Source organism: Chiloscyllium plagiosum, chromosome 29 (genome assembly GCF_004010195.1).
Source record: "Chiloscyllium plagiosum isolate BGI_BamShark_2017 chromosome 29, ASM401019v2, whole genome shotgun sequence".
NCBI lineage: Eukaryota > Metazoa > Chordata > Chondrichthyes > Orectolobiformes > Hemiscylliidae > Chiloscyllium > Chiloscyllium plagiosum.
Genome location: NC_057738.1, coordinates 36,704,586 through 36,719,391, shown reverse-complemented (window position 1 = coordinate 36,719,391; position 14,806 = coordinate 36,704,586). Strand labels below are relative to the sequence as shown.

The following is a 14,806-nucleotide window of genomic DNA, read 5'->3' as shown; positions in this document are numbered from 1 at the left end:
GGGAAAAAAAGAACACAGGCATGGACTATTTTCTAAACAGTGAGAAAATTCATAAAGCCAAAGTGCAAAGGGATCTGGGAGTGCTAGTCCAGGATTCTCTAAAGGTTGACTTGCAGGTTGAGCCCGTGGTTAAGAAAGCAAGTGTAATGTTGTCATTTATATCAAGAGGGTTGGAATGTAAAAGCAGTGATGTGCTACTGAGACTTTGTAAAGCTCTGGTTAGGCCCCATTTAGAATACTGTGTCCAGTTTTGGGCCCCACACGTCAGGAAGGACATGCTGGCACTGGAGCATGTCCAACGGAGATTCAAACGGATGATCCCTGGAATGATTGGCCTAACATATGATGAACAGCTGAGGATCGTGGGATTGTATTCATTAGCATTTAGAAGGTTGAGGAGAAATCTAATAGAAACTTATAAGATAATGCATGGTTCAGAAAGGGTGGACGCTGGGAAATTGTTTTTGGCAGATAGGGATATTAGGACTTGTCGGCACAACCTCAGAATTAGAGGGAGTCAATTTAAAACAGAAATGAGACATTTCTTCAACCAGAGAGTGGTGGGCCTGTGGAATTCATTGCCATGGAGCGCAGTGGAGGCCAGGACGTTAAATGTCTTCAAGGCAGAGATTAATAAATTCTTAATCTCGTGAGGAATTTAAGGATATGGGGAGACTGTGGGTAAGTGGCATTGAAATGTCCATCAGCCATGATTGACCGGCGAGTGGACTGGATGTGCCTTACTTCCACTCCTATGTCTTATGGTCTTAATGTGGCTGGCTCTTAATAGCCTCTGAAATAGGATATGCAGGTCTTTGGACTCCTCCATCGTCAGACCACAGCGAAACGATGGTTGGAGGAAGAACGCCTCATCTTCTGGCTAGGAACCCTCCAACCACAAGGGATGATCTCGGATTTCACCAGTTTCCTCATTCCCCCTCCCCCCACCTTGTCTCAGTCTAATCCATCGAATTCAGCACCGCCTTCCTAACCTGAGATCTTCTTCCCGACCTCTCCGCCCCCACCCCAGTCTGACCTATCACCCTCACCTTGACCTCTTTCCACCTATCACATTTCCGACGCCCCTCCCCCAAGTCCCTCCTCCCTACCTTTTATCTTAGCCTGCTGGACAAACTTTCCTCATTCCTGAAGAAGGGCTTATGCCCGAAACGTCGATTCTCCTGTTCCCTGGATGCTGCCTGACCTGCTGCGCTTTTCCAGCAACACATTTCCAGCTCTGATCTCCAGCATCTGCAGACCTCACTTTCTCCTCCTGAGAGTGTGATGGAAGCAGGTTCAATCAAGGCATTCAGGAGGGAATTGGATTATTATCTAAAAAAGGGAGCATGTACAGGGTTATGGGGAAAAGGAGAGAAATGGCATGAAGTGAATTGTTAATTCAAAGTAGTGCAGACATGCTGTGCTGAATGTGCTGTAAAATTCTATGATAGAGCTACATTAAAAAGGTAACTTTATTCCTTGACAATCAGCAATTCTTCAGTACAGTTAAACCTCATTCCAAACTCTCAAACTTTAGTGAGAGAAATTATTCAATAATATAAGGTACATTTGTGAGTTTATGAGTACCTAAGTAAGAAGATGGATTCCTTAGAATTTAAGTCCTGGGCACTTTTTGGCTGTAAATCAGCAAGGTTTTCTGCAAAATAGTGAGTAAATATCAACTTAAAATAGAAGTATTGTATATGATGAAGACAACACAATAACACAAAACTGAAGATTTTTTAGAAGCTACTTTAAAAGATAGAACAATTGTATGAAATTATTTAACAATATAAGAAAATAATATAAACAAATACTTTACAATATAAAGTGAGAACAATTGACAGAGTACTGTCAATCTTGTTGCCTTATCTGACCAGGTTAAATTCCCAAATTCACTACCATTACCTAGGCTGCCATTTCCACCTCCATAATATTGCCTATCTCAGCCCTGGTTTCAACTCATATGCTACTCAAATCCCCAACCATGTCTTTTACTTGTACACTTGGCTAATCCAAAAGTTCTGTCCATAAACTTGAGTTCATCCAAGGTCTGCTGCCCATACCTCACAATGCACCAAGTCCTATTCATACATCACCTTATGATTTCCATTAGATCCCAGTGAAGCAATGCCTCAATTTTAAAATTCTCATCCTGGTTTTCAAAGCTTTCCAGATCTTGCTTTTGCTCATCTCTGCAACCTCACAGCCTTCTAGGGTCTTTGTGCTCTTCCAATTACAACCTCTTGTACTATCTAGGTTTCCTTCACTCCATCACTGGTGCAAAGCCTGAAGCTCCTGATCCCAATGTTCTTGAATTCCCTCCCTAAACATCAACATTTCTCTTTTCTTAATATTCCTTAAGTCCTTGTTCATTTGCCAAGTTTTTTTGTCATCTGTCCTAACATGTCCTATGGTTCATTGTCAATTTTTGTTTGTTAATACTCCTGACCAGTGCCTTGAAGCATTTTATGAAGCTAGAGGTGGTACACAGAGGTGGTGTAAAGGACAAAATATCATCAACTGTGAGCCAAGTCTCAATTAAAGTCTTATTGTCTATATATGAGATAAATGAACAAGCATTCCTGGTTATAGGAGGATATATTTTCTGTGGATGCCTTCATGTATAAAAAAAAACACAATCTCCTTGTTCTCTTAGTGTATTCTATAATCAGAATAGCCTGACTTCACTGATCAGGCTGAAATAAAATTTTCATCCTTCAGCATTATAGTGCCGATTGCACATAACAAACATGCAATGTGTCTTCATATGTGTGTCTCTGACTCCAAGACTGACTACCTTCATCGATGAGATGAGGGTCCTGCCACAGACTGTCTTTCACAGAATGTTGACCAATCCAAGTAGCTATGCTTTCCTTTAAACCTCAGAAATAGCCGTCAATCTAAGTCTATATCCCTATACTGATGGTTCACCCTTAAACATTTATCTTCTATCTAGAATGACCATACGCGCACCACATATGCACACATACACCCCACTTCAACCAACATGTTGCACAAATTGAATGTCATTATGTCTTTAACAATCTAATAATGAAGGGTCGTTGGACACAAAATGTTAACTTTGTTTTCTCTCCACTGATGCTGCCAGATCTGCTGAGTGTGTCCAGCAATTTCTGTTTTCATTTAAGATTTTCAGCATCTGCAGTACTTTCTTTTAGTTTATTGAAATACAATAATGCTGCTGTGAGGTTTGATTAACAATATTCAGAGATGTTTAGAACTATAAATAATTTAGCACCTTGGGATGATTAATTAAGCATTTCAAAAACTCGTGTGCTCAAATAAATGAGTACATCGACAGAAATCCAAGCAAAGAAAGTGATTAGCTTAATGTCGAATTAAAGAAATTCAATGTGGGCAACAGCCTGGTTTACCACCATAATTGAAAGTGTGCTCTTCACACAGGAACAGGTCAAATTGCCATTTGAAGTTTCAATAGCAAACCCTTATCCATCACCTTTCAAATCATCTGTTCCAAACAACGATTACTCGTTTCAAAAGAAATGCTTGCTGTTCTCCAACCAAATTCTTTTCCTGCAGACAAATGCAAAAATCTGCAGATACCATCTGACATTTTATGTTTTAATTGCTTTTCCTACACAGTTTATTTGCATTTCTGTCCAAATCAAAAACAACCCATATTAACAGACCAGTCAAATCTCATTTTTAATAAACTTGAAAGCATGTTTGTTCATGGGTTGCAGGCAGAATAAGACATTTATTTATAGTCCATCACTTGATTCTCAAAAGTATATACAATGAAAAGAGCACTACCAATAATAAGTTTTATTTTACTTAAGTTGTAGGATTTTTGATGCTGGTTGCTGTCCATTTGAATGCTTGATGTTTGCAGGCTTTTCCTTCCTCCAATCTGTTGCAACTCACTAGTGATGACTGGCGAACAAATTTCATTGTCACTAAAATTCAAATGCAAGATGTGTGAAACAGTTCTAATTTCTAGAGTTAGAATTGCAAAACAAAGTACATGGAATTTTTGTACACCTTGTACGCATGCATACTTGTGATCTCCAATCATTCAAAATAATCCTGATGTTCAAAATCAGTGGTAAAGAATACCCAGTCAGTACTGTCCAGGTCCTGATTTTCACCACCAAAAGCAATTAACTAAAAACATTTGCAATAGTGAAGCTTCCTCTGCTCCATTTAACAATAGGAAAGAAAAGCAAAATCCATTGAAAAGCTTTTGAACAATTCATGTAAGGGTGGCCCATGCTTTTAAGACACAAAATGGCCAACAAGGGTTAGACAGGCAACACTGCCTGCTCCAGCATTAAGATGCAAAATAGGCTGACAAGAGATTAAACAGAATCAATAGTCTGCTCTAACATTTACGTGAAACATAATGATACCTTTGAACAAGACTATTCCAAGGCCAGTAGGCAGCCTTGAGGGCAACCATCCAAGACTATTTGATAAGAGGATGCCAAAGCATAGACAAGTGATTGATTCCAGTCTCATTAATGAGAGAATGTTGTCCCCCTTAAGTGAATAGAACCAGCTAGAACAAGGGGTGTAAATCTCAGCCAATGAACAGCTGTGAAACCAGCAGCCAAAGTTATTTTGACCTCTTTCCAAAATATTGTGAATAACTTCAAAGGAATAGATTTCAATTATAAGCAGAGACATACGTATAACCAAAAGTATAACAGAAGCGTTTGGGAAAAAAATTTAAACATCAATGTGAAAGTTAACTAGTCTCAGAAAACACTTTCTTCTATCTCTAAAGACACCCAGAATGCTGAATGAAATAGATTAGTTGCACAAAGTGCCAATACTAGAGTTAACTATATAACTCTACCCTTTATAAATAAATGTATAAAAGAAATTAATATTACAAATCTCACAACAATTATTTAAAATAAACGGTATTTTGTATTTATTTATATATATATTATATATATTGGGATAGTGGAGAATACAATGAACAACAGAATTCAAGCAGTCTGGGACAGACCAGAAGGAGTATAATTAGTAACTGTCAAATGTTAATTAACACGATGCATACAAAGATCCCAAGGCCTAGAGATTACAATGTCTGCTAAACATCATGAGAATATGGGTTGGACCGAAGGGTCTGTTTCTATGCTGTACATCTCTATGACTCTATGACTCTAATAATGGTAACCTGGGGCTGTCCATAGGGATGCCCATCATTGATTAGGTGTCTCACAGGATTAGGTATATGGAGTAAAGGGGAAGGAAATAGTGACCATGCTGTATGTGATTATTGTAATACAAAATGTATAAAAATGCTGTTTTTCACTGCCGTAAAAATCAATATGTCATTGATCTCTCTTCCAATCTGAGCCAAAGACCAAGAGAATCTTTGGATTCTCACATCGAGGCCAGATTTAGGGAAATTCTTTGGCCCTCTCCCTGCATTGACCAGTTTCTGCTTGAATAAAGGTCTGCCACTTGCCTGAATTCTGCCTGCCTCCCCAGTCTTCATCCCTGGTCAGGGGCTACGTTCCTACAATTCATTTTAAAAATACTGATACATTTATGTGTAATACAGACAATAATCTTAATAATTGTAGTCAATCACTTCAAATTTTATTTCAGTATCTGACAGGTTTGCAAGCACCAAATTAAATGGATTCCTGATTCTTGATGCATCTAAATGCTGTAAATTAATAATATAAGAATTCAGTTAATAGCATTTCCCTAGTAACTTGACATACGGTATTAAACAAAGACCAGCTATATTTCCGAAATAGTTAATGTTCCCGGTTATCCAATTTGTAGTAAACTGTTATTGAATTCCACAAATTTACTGAAAAAGAACAGAATTTAGATCAGGTAACTGAGTTGCTGTAGCTTAGAACACACATCAACCGTTCAACAGCTATTTGCTTTTCCAATTTTGTTTCATGTAAAATGATCCATTTATTTATTCTTAATTACAAAATTTGCCTGTATTTCAACCCAAAAATCGTTGCCCTTTTTGTTAAATTCATTTTCATGATGTGGGTATCACTGCTAAAGCCAAAATTTATGATCCAGCCCTCATTAACCCAGGAAGGTGGAATCCATTCTACCCAGGCATGTCAGTGTTCTGCAAGTCTCAATGAGATTTTCGCCCCCCCACCCATTCTTCTAAACTCCACAAATACAGACTAGAGTCCTCAACCACTTCTCATATGAATCTCAGAATCCCTCTAGCCCATTGAGTGTGCACCGACCTGCCAAGGAGCATCCCACCCAAACCGAGTTCCCACCCTATCTCTGTAACATGCCTTTACCATGACAAATCCAACTAGCCCGCACCTTTCTGAATACCTTGGAGTAATTTAGCATGGCTAATCTACCTCACCTGAATATCTTTGGACCATGAAAGGAAACCAGAGCAGTCACAGGGCCAGAGAGAACGTGCAAACTCAGCCCAGACAGCCACCCAAGGCTGGAATCGAACCCTGGTCCCTGGTGCTTTGATGAAGAAATGTTAAGTACGAAGCCACCATGCCATCTTTCATCTTCAGGAACATTTTTGTAAACTCCTCTGGACCCCTTCCAAGGTCAAGACATCCTTCCTTACATATTGGGCCCAAAACTGCTCAAAACATTCCAAATGTGGTTTGATCAGAGCCAAATACAACTTCAGCAACGCAGTCCTGCTCTTGTATTCTAGCCCTCTTGAAATTATTGCTAACATTGTAGTTGCACCCTAATTGCAAATGAACTGACATACTAACTTTAAGAGAATCCTGAACTAGTACTCTTAAATGCCTTTGTGCTTCAGCTTTATAAAGCCTTTCTCCACTTAGTACCTCTGCCTCTATTCTTCCTTCCAAAGTGCATGACCTTACACTTTCCCACATTGTATTCCATCAGCCAGTTCTTTGCCCCCTCTCCTCGCCTGTCCAAATCCTTCAGCAGCCTCGCTGCCTCTACAAGCTTACCTGCCCATCCACCCATCTGTTGGGCAAAGGGTTTCCTAAAGGAGCAGCTCATCTAATAAAATTGCTGGGCTATCACTTTTACAGACCCTCGCCCGACTGTGTGCAAAACAGCAACAGGGTCTGAATAAGACACTTAAGCGCTCAACATCTCTATCAACTCTGTAAAATAGAAGACAGATTGGGGCAGGTGGTCAGACAGGCATTTTATGGCACCCTCTACACCAATTTTAAACCCAGTGTGGAGATCGTAAAACTTCACCAATTTTGTTTTCACATGCAACTGCATCGGAAGCAAAGACACTCAATCACAGAGGGTATGCAATCTTTAAACATTAAATGCAACAGTTACAAACCAGTAAACACCATTTAATTTAAATCAAGAACTATAATGCTAAAAGTGAAGAACAGAAGGCAGCTATGACTGACAACAGTGGGGCTTTGGTATTGAATTTAATGTTAAATACTTAATCTCCTTCTGCTACTGACCTCAAGCTTTTTCTGTTTTCTTTATTTATGGATTTTTCACATCCAGCAAAGGCTCCTTGCCAAAAAGGATGATGTAGTAAATCTTTCCAATTTAATCTATGAAGCAAAAAGTGGAACTTTATTCATTTGAAAGTAAAGTGTTAAATGTAAACAATCACTGAAAGTCTAATGCATTCCCCAAAAGCTGAAACTGTACAGTACCTTTTCCAAATTTAATGGCTTATCTTTAAAAAATCTATACTAAAAATACATCACAGTTAATATTCTAAAGTGCAAATGGATATGGTTTCTAAGTTGGCTTTTATTTGGAATAATCTAGAGTTTGAGGTTAATAATGCATCAAATTTCTATTACCAGTATTCAAATTGAATGACAATAATACTACTAATTCATATATATGGGCTAAAGTTTCACCAAGTCTGTCTCAGTACTGTCACAAACTGGGAATGACCAATTATTGCATACTGCCACTAAAATTGACGTTGAGTTAACATGTTATATAAAGGTAACCAACTCCACAAGGAGGTCTGCAATTAACCCTGTTCTCACATCCAGCCACTGCAATAACATTGGCATGTATAGAAGGTTAGGAGAAAGTGAGGACTGCAGATGCTGGAGATCAGAGCTGAAAATGTGTTGCTGGAAAAGTGCAGCAGGTCAGGCAGCATCCAAGGAACAGGAGAATCAACGTTTCGGGCATGAGCCCTTCGGAATTCCTGAAGAAGGGCTCATGCCTGAAACGTCGATTCTCCTGCTCCTTGGATGCTGCCTGACCTGCTGCCCTCTTCCAGCAACACATTTTCAGCATGTATAGAAGGTTAGTTAATTAACAGGAAACAGAGTCAGAATAAAGGTTGACAAACAGTAACTAATCAGGTGCCACAGGGATCAATACTAGGACCTCAACCATTTACAATATTTACTGATGACTTGGATGAAGGGACTGACTGTATTGTAGTCACATTTGTTGATAAATAACAACAATAGATAGGAAAGCAAATTGTGAGGAGGGATAGATTTTGTTGTCCTGAATCAGGACTGAAAGGTGTTGGGCAGACTTTAAAAGGAGCAGCCAGGAACTTTATCTGAGATTTCCACTCTAATTTCTGGCACCAGCAGTTTTCCAAAGTGCGTAAAAAGAGGAAGGTCTGGCCCTGCATGCTACAGTCTTAATGTTTGCTCCAACCCCTTAATGAAAGCAGGCATTTCAGAACTTCTTAATTTTGACGGGAGCGTAAATTTGATTTGAGTTATTATTGTCACATGTACCGAGATACAATGAGAAGTATTGTTTTGCGTGCTAACCAGACAAATCATACCTTACATGAGTACATCAGGGTAATAGTACAGAATGCAGAATATCGTGCTACAGCTGCAGAGAAGATGCAGAGAAAGATCAACTCTAATATATGACAGGTTCTTTCATAAGTCTGATAAGTGTCAAAGAAGCTGTTCTTGAATATGTTGGTACGTGTCTTCAAACTTTTGTATCTTCTGCCAGTTGGAAGAGGGTGGAAGAGAGTATAACCGGACTATAACCAATTATCTTGACTGCTTTTCCCAAGGAAGCAGAAAGAGTCAATAGAAGGAAAGCCGGTTTTCGTAACGGGCTGAAATGCATCCACAACTCTTTGTAATTTCTTGCACTTGGACAGAGCAGTTGCCATACTAAGCCGTGATGCATCTGGAGAGTACGCTTTCTATGGTGTATCTATAAAAAAATCAGAGTCATTGTGGACATGTCGAATTTCTTGAGCCGTCTGAGGAAATAGAGGCATGAGTGTGCTTTCTAGACTGTAGTATTGACATACATAGCCCAGAACAGGTTGTTGGTGATATTTACTCCTAGGGACTTGAGCTCTTGACCACCTCCACCTCAGCGCCATTGACACAGGCAATGTCCACTTCCTGAAGTTGATGATCAGCTCCTTCATTTTGCTGACAGTGAGAGAGAGATTGTTGTCTTTACACCATGCTCTTAAGCTCTCGATCTCTTTCATGTACAGATCCGAATATCAATTATCCAAATATCGGATTATCCGAAGGGGATCTCAAAGTCCCGATAGAAACATTCCGTCAAAGAACTGTTTCAACCCTGATCGTGTCTTTTGTTTACAGGTACAATGATTAAACATGAACTCGGCTCACTGAAATGCTGCCATGAACAGTCATAGAGTCATAGAGATGTACAGCATGGAAACCATGCCGACCAGATATTCTAACCCAAGCTAGTCCCACCTGCCAGTACCCGACCCATATCGCTCCAAACCCTTCAAATGCCTCTTAAATGCTGCAATTGTACCAGCCTCCACCACTTCCTCTGGCAGCTCATTCCATACACGTACCACTCTGTGTGAAAAAGGTGCCCCTTCGGTCTTTTTTACATCTTTGCCCTCACACCCTAAACCTGTGCCCTCTAGTTCTGGACTCCCCGACCCCAGGGAAAAGACTTTGTCTATTTATCCTATCCATGCACGTCATAATTTTGTAAATCTCTGTAAGGTCACCTCTCAGCCTCCGATGCTCCAGAGAAAACAGCCCCAGCCTGTTCAGCCTCTCCCTCTAGCTCAAATCCTCCAATCCTGGCAACATCCTTGTAAATCTTTTCTGAACCCTTTCAAGTTTCACAACACTTTTCTGATAGGAAGGAGACCAGAATTGCACGCAATATTCCCAAAGTGGCCTAACCAATGTCCTGTACAGCCACAACATGACCTCCCAACTCCTGTACTCAATACTCTGACCAATAAAAGAAAGCATACCAAATACTTCTTCACTATCCTATCTACCTGTGACTCCACTTTCAAGGAGCTATGAATCTGCACTCCAAGGTCTCTTTGTTCAGCAACACTCCCTAGGACCTTACCATCAAGTGTACAAGACCTGCTAAGACTTGCTTTCCAAAATGCAGCACCTCACATTTATCTAAATTAAATTCTATCTGCCCTTCCTCAGCCCATTGGCCCATCTGATCAAGATCCTGTTGTAATCTGAGGTAACCCTCTTCGCTGTCCACTACACCTCCAATTTTGGTGTCATCTGCAAACTTACTAATTGTACCTCTTATGCTCACATCCAAATCATTTATGTAAATCTCAAAAGTAGAGGTCCAGCACCGATTCTTGTGGCACTCCACTGGTCACAGGCTTCCAGTCTGAGAAACAACCCTCCACCGCCACCCTCTGTCTTCTACCTTTGAGCCAGTTCTGTATCCAAATGACTAGTTCTCCCTGTATTCTGTGACATCTAACCTTGCTAACCAGTCTCCCATTGGGAATCTTGTTGGGCGCCTTACTGAAGTCCATATAGATCACATCTACCACTCTGCCCTCATCAATCAATCCTCTTTGTTACTTCTCCAAAAAACCCAATCAAGTTTGTGAGACATGATTTCCAGGCACCATCTCTAAACGACTGACTTCACTCCCTCTCTCTTTCTCCCCCCACATTTTCCCTGGAGTTCAACAAATGGGTGAACCCTAAACCCTCCCCTTCCCCAGATAATCTCTCCAACATTGTCCTGTACAGGGCAGAGGTGGAACCTGTCAAAAGGTTGCAGTAAAACGTTGTGTGTGTGTGTGCATGCTATTTGGAGACTTACCCCACAAAGCCAGCAGCAGTCTTACTGTTGGTATTCTGTCCGGCTGCCCGGATATGGGGGCAGGGGTGAGGAAGGTGGGTGGGGGGTGCAGTGTTGGGGACACGGGGGGGGGCACGCAATGTTGGAGATGCGGGGCAGACAGCATTGGAGATGGGGTTGGGGGCAGATGGGGTTGGGTTCGGACGGGGTTGGGGGATGGATGTGGTTGGATGTGGGCGGGGGGTGGTGCGCAGTGTGCTGTTGCTTAGTTTCCTGAACGGGAGCAGACTTCACAGAAAACTCTGAGTCCCAGAGAAAATCAATTAACGAATAGTCAATTATCCAAACGAAATAGTGCCTGCTCATCTTGTTCAGATGATCGATGATCCTCGTCATTGTTTGAGATCTGATCCACTATAGTGGTGTCTTCAGCAAATTTGTAAATGGAGTTAGAGTTGAATTTGGTCACACAGTCATGAGTGCAAAAGGAGGATAGTAAGGGGCTGAGTACGCAGCCTTGTGGGGCACCACGGTCAATAAATAGGAGTCTGACGTAGGTGTCCTTATTGTCCAGATGTTCCAGGGATAAATGTTGGAGCCAAGGAGATGGCATCTACCATGGACCTATTGCAAAAGTAGGCGAATTATACAGATCAAGGCAATCTGGATGGTTGAATTTGATGTGTGCCATTACTAACTTCTCAAAGCATTTCATAATGATGGATGTCAGAATCACCGGGCAGGAGTCATTAAGTCACATTGCCTGACTTTCCTTTGGCACCAGGATGATAATGGTCTTCTTGAAGCAGATGGGAACCTCATATCAGAGTAAGGAGAGGTTAAAGTAATGTGTGAATATTCCCACCAGGTCTGCACAGGATTAGGGGGGTGGTGTAGGATGTGAGGGGAGGTTTCACATCTGTCCATAGAATTGGACCGATATCTCTTTGAACAAAGGCGACACCTTTTAATTTGACTGCCTCAGTGTCAGCCCATCTCCAGTTGCAGGTTGAGACCAAGTTGTGTCTACCGCTGCTAGATCAAAACCCAATTGAACAGTACCGTTGAGTAGGAGGTAGGATTGCAACACTGGGAAATTTCCCTGCTTCAAATACGAAAATCCAGGTAAAAGAATGCGCTAAGTGATATAGGTAAGTTCAGTGAGTCAAACATCAGCGAAGCGTTATGTGTGAAACTACAAAGCTATCCACTTTGACAGGAAAAATAGAATTTAAGTGGTAAGGCCCAAAAAATTACTTCAGAACAGTGGGATCTAGATTACCTGTACTTGAATCACAAGAAGTTAGCATGTAGATAGAGAATACTCACCACAACTATAGAGGGTACTGTTAAGATCACAAAGAGCCTCACACAAAATTTTGGTCTCCTTATTTAAGGAATGATATGTTTGCATTGGAAGCATTTCACAGAAGATTCCTCGGATGAAAGGGTGACCTTATCAGGAAACAGAGTCTCTACTCATTAGAGTTTAGAAGAATGAGGAGTAATCTTATTGAAAGATAAGATTCTAACTAGGCTTGATATAGTAGATGCCTAGATTAGAATGGTGCTGGAAAAGCACAGCAGGTCAGGCAGCATCCGAGGTCGCAGGAAAAGCGCTTCATCAGGAAGGGTAGGGTAAATGCTGAGAGGAAATTTCCTCTCATGGGGAAACCTAGAACTATCAAAATAGGGGTGTCCATTTAAGAAGAAGATGAAGATGAGGAGTTTCTTCTCTCAAATAATTTAAGAATGTAAGAAATAGCTGCAGAAGTAGACCATTTGGACCATCAAACCTGCCCCACCATTCAACAAGATCATGAGTAATCTGCCCCAGATCTTACCAACTCTCTGATATTCCAAAAACATCCAAACCCGCACAGAATGACCTCCGCAAAGCCATCAAAGATGCCAAGAGGCAGTACAGGACCAAGTTAGCAGCCCAAACTAACCATACAGAGACCAGCCACCTGTACCAAGGCCTAAACAACATAATGGATACAAAATGAAGCAGGGCAAGATAGTGGAAAAGACACATCCCTCCCTGATGCACTCAATGCTTTCTATGTTTGGTTCGAACAGAATGCCAGCAGCGCAGTATTCCCTGCCCCTGTATGCACCTGTTCTCTCTGTCACCACTGCAGATTTCAGATCAGTCTTCCTGAGAGGCAACCAAAGGAAGGTGACAGGCGTGGACGGTGTCCCCAGGCATGCACTTAGACCCTGTGCGGACCAGCTGGCGGAGGTATTCACTGACATCTTCAACCTCTCCATCCTACAAGCCAGTCCCCACCTGCTTCAAGACCACCATCATTCCAGTACCAAAGAAATCAGAAACAACATAGCTTAATGTCTACCACCCAGTGACTCTGACCTCTAATCACAAAGTGCTTTGAGAGGCAGGTCATGGCCCACATCAACTCCAGCCTCCCAGCTTGTCTGGATTCCCTGCCATTTGCCTATCGACGTAACAAGTCCACACCGGACGCTATTTCTTTAGTTCTGCACTCTTCCCTGGAACACATGGACAACAATGACACCTATGTCAGACTCCTACTAATCAACTACAGGTCCACCTTCAATAGCATTAATCCCTGCAGACTGATCCCAAAACTCCGAGATCAAGGTCTCAGCTCTGCCCTCTGCAACTGGATCCTCAGCTTCCTGACCCATAGACCAGATAGACAACTGCACCTCCTCCACGAACACCCTCAACAGTGGAGTCCCCCAAAGATGTGTTCTCAACCCCTTACTGTACACCCTGTACACCCATGATAGTGTTGCCAAATTCTGAATGAACGCCATCTACAAACTTGCTGACAACATCACCATGGCAGGACAGATATCAAACAATGATGAGTCAGAATACAGAAAGGAAATATAGAACTTGGTGTCATGGTGTAACAATAACTATTTTTCTCTCAATGTTGGCAAAACAAAAGAACTGATCATTGACTTCAGAAGAAAGGAGGAGAAAATGCTCCCATCCACACTAACACTGTGGAGGTTGAGAAGATTGACAGCATCAAGTTCCTAGGAGTGACGATAACTGACAACCTGTCCTGGACTTGCCATGTCGGTGCGACGATCAAGAAGGCACAACAACCCCTCTTCTTCCTCGGGTGACTTAGGAAATCTGGCTGTCCATAAGGACCCTCACCAACTTTTACAGATGCATCATAGAAAGCATACTATCCAGGTGCCTAACAGCCTGGTACGGCAACTGCTCTGCCCAGGACCTTAAGAAACTCCAGAAGGTTGAGTGCATACCTCAGACCATCACAGAAGCTAACCTTCCATTTACGGACTCTTTTACGCTTATCATTGCTGTGGAAAGGCTGCCAAAACATCAAAGACACCTTCCACCCCAGTAATGCTTTCCTACAACCTCTTCCATCAGACAGAAGATACAGAAGCTTGAATACATGCACCAACAGAGCAGCTTCTTCCCGGCTGTTATTCGACTGATGAATGGACTCTCTAACTTCAGACAATGCTGATCTTGCTTTGTGCACCTCCTGTGTAGCGTAACTTGAATGCCTTACTTTGTCTAAGCACCCTATGATCTGTATGTCCTTATTTACTATGATCTGCAAATATAGCTTCTCACTGTACTTAGGTACACATGGCTACAATAAATCAAATCAAATCCTCTACATCCTCTTTAAATAGTTTGTGAACTATCCTCCACAGCTAAAAAAAAGCCAAAAGAACTACAGATACTGTAAATCAGGAACAAAACCAGAAATTGCTGGAAAAGCTCAGCAGGTCTGGCAGCATCTATGGGGAGACATCA

At 41.5% G+C, this 14,806-nt stretch overlaps 1 protein-coding gene across 21 annotated transcripts in view; it reads right to left on the bottom strand.

The window, feature by feature from the left end:
• The window catches only part of ulk4 (unc-51 like kinase 4), a 497,483-nt gene that overhangs the window by 460,900 nt on the left and 21,777 nt on the right, over nt 1-14,806 (bottom strand). For 20 of the 21 annotated variants that reach the window (XR_006315934.1, XR_006315935.1, XM_043719550.1 and 17 more), the window contains 3 exons: nt 7,431-7,526; nt 3,820-3,941; nt 1,588-1,657 (listed from right to left, as the gene is read on the bottom strand). Coding sequence is in view for 18 of the 21 variants with exons in the window: in XM_043719550.1 (XP_043575485.1) it covers nt 1,588-1,657; nt 3,820-3,941; nt 7,431-7,526 (288 nt within the window). In the remaining 3 variants the exon portion in view is untranslated. Of the gene's footprint in view, nt 1-1,587; nt 1,658-3,819; nt 3,942-7,430; nt 7,527-14,806 lie in introns of those variants that run through there. The other variant, XM_043719560.1, reaches the window with a different exon arrangement.